This window comes from Uranotaenia lowii, chromosome 3 (assembly GCF_029784155.1).
Source record: "Uranotaenia lowii strain MFRU-FL chromosome 3, ASM2978415v1, whole genome shotgun sequence".
NCBI lineage: Eukaryota > Metazoa > Arthropoda > Insecta > Diptera > Culicidae > Uranotaenia > Uranotaenia lowii.
The window spans coordinates 97,446,065-97,458,297 of NC_073693.1; the positions used below are offsets into that span (position 1 = coordinate 97,446,065).

The following is a 12,233-nucleotide window of genomic DNA, read 5'->3' on the forward strand; positions in this document are numbered from 1 at the left end:
TTATTTTCATAGAACATACTTGGTCTGTCAAAATTTTCAGTTCTTCAGTAGATTTCAATGATGATAAAGATGTTTGAAATGTGCGCTTCGGGTCATATTGATCCGAACAGGTTTGGAGGGTTAAAATCGCTGATAAAAAAAATAAAATTTGTTCAATAATATCATATTTGTCAATAAAAATACACATATGTATACCAACAGCTCGCTTTTCTCTCTATGAAAAAAAAATCAAAACAAGTTCGTTTTCGTTTTCTTAAATAAAATGCTTCAACTAAAAAAGAGTACATTTCCTAAAATTTTACAACAAGAAGTGTACACCCATTTCTCGATCAAAAAAGAGTACACGTATTCTTTAAAGAGTACGTATGTTATCCCTATTCTAAATGATTGAATTTGGTTAAAAGTAATGAACAAATGAATTACAATTCAATTAACTGCGAACAAATTTCATTATATTTTAGAAGGTGTAGCAAAGCACATGGGGCAGCTAGTTTATTTTTGAAAATAAATATTGAATTTTCTTAAAGTCTTTGAAATCTACTCGTTTAAATAGTAAATAATAATTTAAATGAAATGATTAAACAAAAGTCATTGAAATAGTTGTAATTCTAAAGAGCCCATCATAAAAAATGGATTCAACGAAGTTAAGTGCTAAAAATGGATACTAATTGTATGTTGGGTTAAAAAGTTAATCGTGCAATGGAATCATCTAGCTGATGTTTATAGGTTTAGATTGTTTAGAAGGAGTGTATGGATTGAAAAACAAATTACGGTGTATATTTATCAAAAAACTGTTTGTTATCAATGGGCTCAATAAATTAAATTTAAATGTTTTAAAACAATGTGTTATTTATTGAAAAGTAAATTAAAATCATAAATAACAATCCACCTTCAATTATCACTGACAATCAACTTAACCCATTAATTGGATCCAACGAATGGGTTTGTTCATAACAAAACTCAGCTCAGTTGTTTATTCCAGTGAAAGCCATGGCTCGTAGAGCAGGTTTAGATGTTTTACTTTTGGTTCTAACAACACTAACAACTTCAAGCGTTGCTGCTTTGCCGGAAATGAACACTGAGTTAAAAATCCAAGTGGTTGTGTTTTATTTTTTCCAAGTAAATTAATTGATTCGGACATAGATGCTGATATTAAACGATTTTTAGGTTTAAGCCCCAGCTGTTTTCGAGAAATTAAATCAAAGTTTTTAAATTATTAAAGTAATTCTTTTTCATTCTGTTTTATTTTTCAAGGATATTCGGAACCTACACATCATTCATTTCGAGAACACATTGATCAATCCCTTTTTGGGCATGTTTATGCACCAAAAAGCTTCGGTCAGTCTCAGTCTAGCATCAGATGGTACATTCTTGCCGCCAAACTTCAAGTCACGAACCAGTGGCCTATTCGTTTTTATCAGCAACAAGAAGCAACTGGAACAAACGGGCAACATTTTGGCTAGGATCGATTCCAATCAGAAGGTGCTGCTGTACTTTAACCAAATTCCTGAACAATCGGTAAAAGCTGTTCTTGTTAATACGTGGAAAAGGTTCTCGCTCACGAATGTTATTCTTGTTCATCAAAGAAATTCTACCCATCCAGCTTGGATGTTCTACCATCCATTCCGAAGACAGTTTTATGATTTGCTGATGATCGATGCAGTTGATCAGTTTTTTCTCTCCTATAGAAAACATCCAGATCTTCATGGCTTAAAACTCAGAGTAAGTTGTATGATATTTTTTTTTTCATTTCCATTAAATATTCAAAATTTACAGGTCGGTAAAAGTAGAGTTAATCATTTTCGACGAAAAATCGGCATGAATTTGGTGGTGAATATGGCTTCAGTTATGAATTTTTCGATAATTGAATCCCTGGTGGAACCTGAAGTTGTGGAAGGTGAATAAACCTTTTCTTTGAGAACAGGATTTTAATATTGCATGATTTGCAGGTATGAATCAGGATGTTGATATCTACTCTAGTATCTACCTTATGGACACTTACAACGTTAGAACAGTTAATTTTCTACATCCGCATGAGACATCTAAAATTGTTGCTGTCGTCCCTGGTCGTTACTTCAAGTTAGCTCCCAGAAAATTCTACTGTAAACCTTGTCAACAATTTGGAGAGCGTTACCTTGCGGTTTCGTTAGCGTTTTTCATTCTGTTCTATCTTGTGTCCTTGATTCATGGTTTGTCTGAACCGCTTCAATATGATAACGGTTTTGAAGCATCCGACAAATTACTGTATTGGTTCGGGATCATGCTTTGCTGGACGATGCCGCCGATCAAACGTCCTAAACTTCGTTATGTCGCAGTTCTCATGATGTTCGTAGCGTTGTACTTGTACAATATCATTCAGAGCAAAATGATAGAGATTTTCGTAACACCTTTGAGTAGAGAAATAGATTCGGTGTCGAGCCTTCTCTCGACCAATTTACGTATCATGGCCACTTATCCTACGTTTCGACGCCTACAAAACCTATCGGATGAAACCATCCAGGAGCTCGTGAAACGTATTAAGCCAATGCTTGGTAGCCGGACGAATCCCACCCTGACACGCCAGTGCATCCAGGACAGATCTTCAGCATACCTCATGTCGGAGTTGATAGCTGAAATGACCATCCAGAGCCTGTATGACGTCAACGGATACACTCGTCTGCATAAGGTTCCCGAAACGATACACGAAGTTTATACAGCAATGCGTGTTCGATCCAATCATCCACTGATTCCGAAGTGGAACGCTCTTACCGTGCGCATGATGGAAACAGGCATCGTTCGCTTCGAATACGCTGCCCTGCGCTACGAAAGTCATCTGATGAGAATACGGCGAGTTAAGCTTATGAGCCCAGGAGAGGGGGCATTGCTTCAAATCGGAATTATTCATTTACGAGTTCAACTATTAGTGAGTACCTTGTTATACTCGACCAGCGTTGCTGTTTTGATCTTGGAATGTATCTGCAAAAAGTTTGAGACAGAACTTAAAATAGCTCGAATGCAATTTATGGTTGTGATTCGACAAATGTTTATAAAAGCAGCGGTTGGAGTCCGTATTATGTTCTACTTGGTGAATTCTGCTGTTAAAAGTATTATTTCACGATCGCGTCACGGTTTAATGTAGATGTCATACTTGATTTACTTTATGTGATCTCAACCATAACATTGATAATTGGTTTCTTGCTATCCGTTTTACAGTTTTAAATATGATTAATTTTTCAAATCAATGATATCGTATTATTTTGAAATCGTGTTTCTCAACATATCTCCAATTTCTCGAGCATCCCACATTCGCCAGATCACGCTCCACTTGGTTTAAACACCTCGCTCTTTGCGCCACTGCTCGTCTAGGTTCGCCGTAGAGACGCGCGAGCACGTGGTTTATCGTCCGCCTCCACACTGCATTCTCATAGTTCTTAACCAGTGATTAGAGTGAGATGCACAATCCATTTGCAGCTATTTTTCCATTTCCAGAAAAATTTTCCATTTGCAGCAGAGAATGTATATCTCTCAAGAGTTCCTTGCTTCCTGAAAAAAGGTAAAAAAAAGACAAAGCCAGGTATCTGCAGGCAAATATAAGACTAAGGCTAAGTCTTTCCACTCTGAAACGTCTAACACTTAAGATAGTTAATGGAATAAAAGAATTTCATTTCATTTCATTTCAGGAAATCAGGTTTTTTTGCCATAAAAACTAGACCCAGACCCTTAGTAAACCCGCATGTTTATTTTAGGACCCATTATTTAAACCTGCTGAATCCCGGCCAAAGTTAAGTTAGGCTAGATGGTCTAAAGATACATCTGATCTTCACTAAGGGTGGTACCGAGGATTGGTTGGTCCGCCAAATCCAGCCAACGACCCAGTCAAAGGTCACCTAACCAAACATTACTCCAGCCAACCGTAGGTGCAGTCCACCGTGGGTTTAGCCAGCAGCCGATTCTGTAGATTTCGGGTACCGTCATCCACCTGTGAGTCCGCCTATCCGTTCGACCAACCACCCAAATCAGCCAATACCAGCCATCATCGAAGCAGCGTTCCTTCATCAGCCGGCCTACACTTCACACTACACGACACGAGGTTTGTCACAACACAATTCTTAAATTGAATGACAAATGGTTTACTGCTATCCAGTGGAAGCTAAGTTAGAGCCAGTTTAGTAGCCTAAATAGAGACCGATGTAGTGCCCACCCCGAATCAGTTCTCGTTGCTCTAGACCAACAATTAGGAGGATTGTTCTAGGTCTAAGTCCCTCTGACGTTGACAGTAATACTTTTCAGTTTGCGGTAGAGCTCCTCCACCACCGAAGATGATCTGCGGACTATATCAATGTCGTCGGCAAAGCTCATTCCTCCTAGCGCCACATTGAACCACATCATGCAGGATAGACCATCGCCTTGTCGAAGCCCCCAGCGCGATTAAAATGAACTCGACTACTCACTCGAAATTCGCACACAGCACTGCGTTCCATCCATCGTCGCCATGATCAGTCTGGTCAGCTTTCCGGATAATCCGTTCTCGTCCATGATTTTCCATAGCTCGTCACGGTCGATCGTGTCGTATGCGGCTTTGAAGTCGATGGGCTTGGGACTTGGTGTTCACGCAATTTTTTGAGGATTTGCATAGTAATGATCTGGTTTGTCATAGACCAGCCCCCATGAACCCGGCCTGATGAATTCCCACGAATCTGTTTGATTGCGGCATTAGGTGACGGAGTAGGATTCGGGACAACACTTTGTAGACAGACATATGTTTGCAGACTTTTTCCAGAGTGTTTATTGTTTAGCTGGTACTTACACAGACAGCAACCACCTCGCCTCTTCACAATCCAATGATATCAACTTGCCTGTACCGTACTTCACTGTTCAGGAAATCTACAAAAAGTTGTCCGCAGTTGCCCCAACGAAGGGTGCTGGTCCAGATAACATACCTCCCGCATTTTTAAAACTATGTGCTGCAACTTTAGCTGATGCAACTTTAGCCAGTTAAGTCGCCTAAATAGAGACCGATCTAGTGCCCACCCCGGATCCGTTCTCGTTGCTCTAGACCAAGAATTAGGGGGATTGTTCTAGGTTTAAGTCCCTCTGACGTTGATAGTAATATTTTTCAGTTTGCGGTAGAGCTCCTCCACCATCATTGGAGTTCTAAACCGGTCAATCACAGAAATATCGTTCCCTAGAGCATGGAAAATTGCCGCTATCTCACCAATACATAAATCGGGAAATGTTCACAGCGTGGAAAATTACCGTCCTATTTCGATTTTGAACTCTGTGATATCCTGAAGAATAAGGCAATCTCACATAATGAGATAAATGAAGAGCGGTGACACACGGGTAGAGAAAAGTATAAAAATGGGGAAGGACGAGAGCGAGGCTGAGTCTTGATAGGAACGAGGACTAGTGCAGATCAAGGATTTTACATTGGCGACCTAAGCAGGAGCGCTGCCTTTCCCTCGAGAAAAGAGTTTAGAGAATAATTTTCGATTCGAGGGAGGGGCAGTGTTGGGATGATGATGGTGGCGAGGCTGGGCCAGTACAACAGCGGACCCGAACAATGATGGCGCAACGACAAAGGTGGTGGCAGGACGAAGAAGGTGTACGGGGCATGCCGATACTCACGAATGATTGTGATCAGCCAGCCCGCACTTAGTTGCTAGCTGGCCGACGTTGGATCGGTCGGCGAAACAATAGGGGAAAAGTTCATATAACGCCCCATGTGGCTAATACGCGCCTCCTTTGTTTTGAAGAATCTGAAACATTTGAAGCCTGCAAAATATTACCAATTTGTTCTAAATGCTGTGATTGGTCATGGCAAGTATGAATTTTTCCTTAAAATGCCCCTGTGTCATGATAATTTCACAATTTAGGTTTTTCGTCATTTTGATCTAAACTTTAAAACATTTTCAATAAGGTGTCACCAAGCAGAGAAAAACGAATAAGACAATATTTTCTGACACATCGATAGAGGAGAATCTAAACTATGATTTTATGCTGAAAAATCATACTGAACTCGCAAAGGTATGCTTTTTATGGGTATTTTCTATCACGGCCCATGCGCTCGTTATAACGCGCCTATCGTAGTAGGCTGAAAATAGCATTAATTTTTCAAAATGGCCAATTTTAATTGAAAATGAACAGAAAGTCTAAAACCATATTTTGAGCGTTAATTCAGCCCAATAAATCTACTTTTCATTGTTTTCATAATTTTGATTAGTCCATTTTGATTTTCTTTTCAGTCAAAGTGTCTGTAAGTATTGGTGTGTTTTCGGTCTTCGGCTGCTTTCGGGTGTGTTCGGCTGCTAGGCGCATATTGAATACACAGCGGCGCGTATTTGCAACACAGTTTTGTTCTGTGGCTTTGAATATGGTTTTTAAAAATCAAGTTTTTGAAGCAACTATAGCAATTTGAGTAATAAAATATCATAGGCATTTGTAGAAAACACTTTTCTTCAACGATTGCACCCATTTTCAACACAATTTGTACGTGGAATACATAGAAAATCAGCGATTCGCTTAGGTGGCGCATAATAGGGCATGTTCCCCTATATCGTTCGAAGAGATTCGTGGGAGGAGGAAATCGATGAAGAGAGATTTTTATACAGCGAACAAATAAGGTTGCTAGTTGATATGGTCTGACGACCGATAATTTCTCTATTTCAAAAAGTTGTACAGAGGCCGAAAAGGAAAAATCCTGAATCAGAGTAAAACTCTCGGTCAGGATAAATTGACTAAACTCTGAATCTGAGTATTGGCTCATGGTCAGGATAATTTGGAACAAAATCCTGAATCTGAGTATGAGCTCATAGTCAGGTAAAATTTGATACTGCCTGAACTAGAGTATAAGCTCCCGGTCAGATGAAGAAAATAGTGAGAAAACGAATTGAGTCCTGAATTCGAGTATAAGCTCAAGGTCAGGTGAAGGAGAATAGAAAGAAGAATTAAAACAGTTCCGAGTCAGAGTGTAAGCCATGGCCAGACAGAGTAAAAGTGGAATCTCGAAGTGAGATTAATATCAAATGAAAATTGATGAGCTGAAAGTGAGAGACGAAAATCGATTAACTATAATGATTTCCAAATAGGGTTTAGTTCGAAGAAAAAAAAAACTGAAGAGCGGATAAACCATTTCAAGTCAAGAGATGAAAATAAACAGGAAGCAGAAAAAGTGTATGGATAAAAAAAATAAAAAAAAACACTAAGAATTTTTTTTTAAATTATTATGATGATGAAAAAAAAAGAACTTTGGGAAGGAGGAAGAGAGAGTACACAGTTGAAACATGTTCAATATGCAGGGAAGAGATATACCAAAAAAGATGGAAAAGACGAAAGTAAGTCAGAAAGATAGCTGGCGGAAAATCGTGAAGAAGTGATAGGGAAGAGTTGTTTTTAAAGCTTTAGGTGAATCTTGCATCAAGAATATCTGGAATTGGAATGATGCCATCATAAAGCTTGAGATAAATGAAGAGCGGTGACACACGAGTAGAGAAAAGTATAAATAATGAGGAAGAACGAGAGCGAGACTGAGTCTTGATAGGAACGTGGACTAGTGCAGATCAAGGATTTTACAAACTCCATCTGGAAGGTTTTTGAAGTCTTGATGCACAAACGGATATATGCTACTGTAAAACCTTTGATCTGCGAGACTCAACGTGGTTCTATGAAACAAAGGTCAAACGTTACCTGATGTGCTACGTAAACTCATTGAGTGACTGCATGGTTGTCAAGTCGATTCTATTTACATTGACTTTGCAAAAGCTTTCGACAGCTTTTCGCATAAAATGCTTATCGGAAAGCTGGATCGTAGAGGTTTCCCTGATTGGGCACTTGACTGGATTGCGGCGTACCTCAATGACCGTCATGCTTTTGCGAAAGTCAACAGCTCACGTTCGAGAACATTTGCCATCTCGTCAGGTGTCCCCCAAGGAAGCCATCCCGGGCCTCTTCTCTTCATAATCTTCGTTAACGATCTCTGTGCAACTCTTCAATCCGATACGTCAATGTATGCCGACGATATGAAGCCTTTTCAAAAAATTGTCACACTTTCCCCCTTATTCTGCGCCGCGCGTGAGGTGATGATAGTCGAGTCGAGTCTTAGTCACGTGAGTCTTGTCACCTTATTCCCGAAGCCGATGTGATAGAGGTTCATGCCCAGCTGACTACTAGATTAGGATAAGAACTCAAAAAGTTCATTCTAAAGACGTTTCTCACCTAAAGTGACTACTGGAATCGGTTGACTAGGGTGATTCGACTATCGTCACCTCACGCGTGGCGTAGAATAAGGGGGTTTGTCTATTCTTGACCTGGGAGTGAAAATACCTTCTCGGAACACATTGCGCTTACCGTTGCAAAAGGATTTGCTGCACTCGGGTTTCTGTGCCGGAACACCGAAGGCCATTTATTGTTCGTCGGTTCGTAGCATCCGGGAACGCAAAATGAAGTTGTTTTGATAATAAATTCACTAAAAAATTAAAAAATGTTGCGGTCATGACAAAATTTCTACCTCTCTAATTAAAGATAACTGTAATGATTTCGCTAGAACTCTTTATCAGTGCTTCAACAATATAACTGAGACAGGAGTGTATCCTAGATCTCTTAAAATTGCAAGAGTGGTACCTATATTCAAATCAGGAGACAGCCTTGACGTAAATAACTACCGTCCGATTTCCATTTTAAGCGTTTTTTAACAAAGTGTTCGAAAAAATGTTAATCAACAGATTTTTGAAGGAGAACAACCTCATTTATAATCTACAATATGGATTTAGAGCAGGGTCTAGCACCTTAATAGCAACCTGTGAACTAATGGACACAATCATAGAAAATAATGACTCGAAAAAACTAGTAGGAGCTTTGTTTTTAGATCTGAAGAAGACGTTTGATACTTTGAACCACGATATTCTGTTGCGTAAACTTGAATTTTATGGGATTAGGGGTATTGCGAATGATGTCATTCGTAGTTTCCTAACAGGTAGAAAACAATACGTTTTTATTGGTAACACTTATAGTTCACTAAGAGACATGGACACTGGAGTCCCTCAAGGGAGTAATCTTGGCCCTTTGCTTTTCTTACTTTCCCAAGGCTTTTTGCAGATGATACTGCACTCTTTTATTCAGCAAACAGTCCCTTGCATATCGTTAGTCAAATTGAAGATGATCTCAAAGTTCTCTTAAAATATTTCAATGAAAATTTGCTCACCTTAAATTTCTCCAAGACAAAATATATGATAATACATTTTTCACGAAAAATCTCTTCTCTTCTCACGGAGATCCAGTAGTCGTTAACAATGTTATTGAGAAAGGGACAAATTTTAAATATCTTGGGCTTCTAATAGATGAAACCTTATCTTGGAAATATCATATCATGCATTTGGAGAGTAAGATCTCTTCCCTTTGTGGAATTCTCTGGCGGATTCGTACCGCGTCACATTTTATTAAAATTTTATTACGCCTTTATACATTCTCTTTTTATTTACTTGATTGCGCTATGGGGACGCGCCTCGATATCACTCCTAACACGCCTTCAAACATTGCAAAATCGTTGCTTGAAAATTATATTTAGCCTTCCGTTATTGTTTCCAACTAACCAGCATTATTCTAATGTATCCCATAATATTTTACCCCTTTATAAAATGTGTGATCTGCAAACCATTCTTTTTGTATTTGATCCTATATACATTCCACATAGAAACATAAATTTCACAATCGGAGAACGACTGCACAATACTCGTCAATCGCGTCATCTTCAGCGAAGCATATCAACAACCAATCTTGGTCAATGTAGAATTTCCTTCATTGGGCCTATAAAATACAACACATTGCCTAATGAATTAAAAAATATTAACAATCGACTTGCCTTTAAATCCAAATTGAAACACTAGTAAATTTTGTTTTGTTCTGTGAATCTCTTAAAATGATATTTTTCCACTGAGATTCACATGTAATCGTTAATATAGTGTAACCCACCCTAATTCCGATAGAAGAAATAAGAAGAAAAGACAGGAAGGAAGAAAAAGGAGATGAAGAGGAGGACCAGTCAAGTTTGAGCCGGGTAAGTGAGCGGTAGAACTCGATCGTTAGAACAGAAGTTCTTAAAATATTCGGGAGATTCGGCGGAGTTAAGTTTTTTTTCTAAGTTGGAGCTTTATGGGTCGAATAGGTTGAAGGGTCACAACTGGGGGCTCAACCGGGATTAATCCCATCAGAATATTGGGTGTGGATTCGATGCAAGATAATAGTGGAAACAAAAGAGTAATAAATAGCCAAACAGATCTAAAAAGAATTGGCGCGATCAGACGTCTGGTCTGTAAGAAGCTTTCTATACGAGTGTCGACGAAGAGTTTTTAGGAAGACGAGCAGAAACGAGTGAGATCACAACATTGGTGAGCACGTGAGCGCTTTTTGACCGAGGCGCGTATTGAAAGGCGACGTTGAAGCAGGAGACCTGATTGGAGCAGTGCAGTGCGTCAAATTATAGGAGAAGATCATTGAAAACAAAAGTGTTTTTGAGAAGTGTGGGTTTCGAGAGCTTAGCCGACTAAACTGCGGGATTGGTATTGTAGTGAGAGAAGATTGTGTGGAACGAATACTATTGATTTGATAAATATTAGTGAAGTGGAGACTAGATATAGGTGTTTGTATGATTTTTACGAATATTTAATCAAAACAAACCGGGAAGCAAAACAAACCATTTGTGCTGCAATGGAAAACAATGATTTCTCTTGGCTCAGCATACCACCGACGGCGGAACAAAATCCGCTTCCAAGAATAAGGTTTGCTTCGACCCCGAGAAGCCAGGGGAATGTTGTTATGCCGACAAATCAAGCAGGAGTAGTGGATACGCAGCAGGTGGCGCCAGAGGTAGGAGACGCATCTAGGCCCCAACAACAGAACGGATCTGCGAATGAAAATGATATGGCTGGAAAGAACGCTGAACGGAATGCGGAGCCGATCGGGGAAATATCGGATGAACAACGGACACAAAGCCTTTTAGAACAAAATCTTCGTGGGCAGAACATCCTTCTGAACATGGTTCAAGCTCTGAACGCTCGGATCGAGGATTTGGAGAACAATTTAGGCGGGGCGAAGGTTCATCAAAATCCTCCCAGAGGAAACTACGATTGCTCAATACCGCCTAATACTGCGCCAGCAATCAACAACAACATGGAATGCGCCGGAAGTAGCAGGCAGGCGCCGAATTCGATGAGAGCACCTCCACAAACAACCATTGGGGGAGCGACTTTTCCGATATGGCCTCAGACAAACGTTTATCAACCTAATTCAGGATTGCCGATGGGCCAACCTTTTGTAAATAGTTACGGGACTTGGCCAGGTATAAATGTCGTGGGAATAGGGCCAGGTAATCAATCGGGTCTTTATCATCATCAAGGAGCGTCAACAAACCATTTACCAAGGCCGGAAGTAACGGAAACGTTTACACCCAGAGGGTTCTGTGTTGAAAAACCTACCTTCAAGGGGACAAATGATGAGCAGCACCCAGTGGAATTTCTGAGGAGTCTCGAAAGATACTTTCTGCACAATTCTATCAGTCCTTTCGAAAAACTGTTGGTAGCTTTGTCGTGCATGACTGACGAAGCGAAAACTTGGGCTAGGGGTTTTGAACATCTTTTTCAAAGCTATGAGTGCTTCGTCTACTATTTTAGAGAGAACTTCTGGGGGCAAGTTAGCCAACGTCAAGTGTCAGAAGAAATTATGCGAGGTTCATATATCCAGCGGAATCGTTCGCAAATGGCAGAATATTTTTTAAATATTGTTGCCAAGGCAAGATACTTGACTCCACCCCTAACGGAGCGTGAGCTCATCCAAAACATTTCTCGTCACTTTCCCCGAAATGTTCAGCATCTATTGGGTTCGTGTTTAGAAATAGGTTCAGCTTATCAAATCCTGCAGTCCGAAGATCGGTTCATTAATACCAATACCAGACCATATGCTAACTCCGGAAATCAGCAAATGGGGAGAGAATCCACTCCAGGCCATCGGTATCAAAGGTCGGGAAATAATTGCCATAGTCAGGGGGGGAGCTCGACATCAGGTAATATTCGCTTGGCCACGGTGGAGGAGCAGGAAGGAAACGATCAACGGGAATCAGCGGTGCTAACGGTATTTGTCGGAAGGGAAGAGCTGTTGGAGGAAGACGGCAAGGCAGAGGAGCAGCAATGCATCGCTCGAGTTCACAAGTCACCCTATTTGGCGATACAAATTTCGGAAATTTACATTGAAGCTTTAGTCGACAG

The 12,233-nt window shown here is 40.1% G+C and overlaps 1 protein-coding gene across 1 annotated transcript in view; it reads left to right on the top strand.

Annotated features, from left to right (window-relative positions):
- Nucleotides 1–1,592: 1,592 nt before the first annotated feature.
- LOC129755418 (nose resistant to fluoxetine protein 6-like) overlaps nt 1,593–12,233 on the top strand; it is a 38,200-nt gene continuing 27,559 nt past the window's right edge. The window contains exon 1 of the mRNA XM_055751905.1: nt 1,593–1,722. Within this exon, the coding sequence (XP_055607880.1) occupies nt 1,722 (1 nt within the window). The 5' untranslated portion in view covers nt 1,593–1,721. The remainder of the gene's footprint in view (nt 1,723–12,233) is intronic.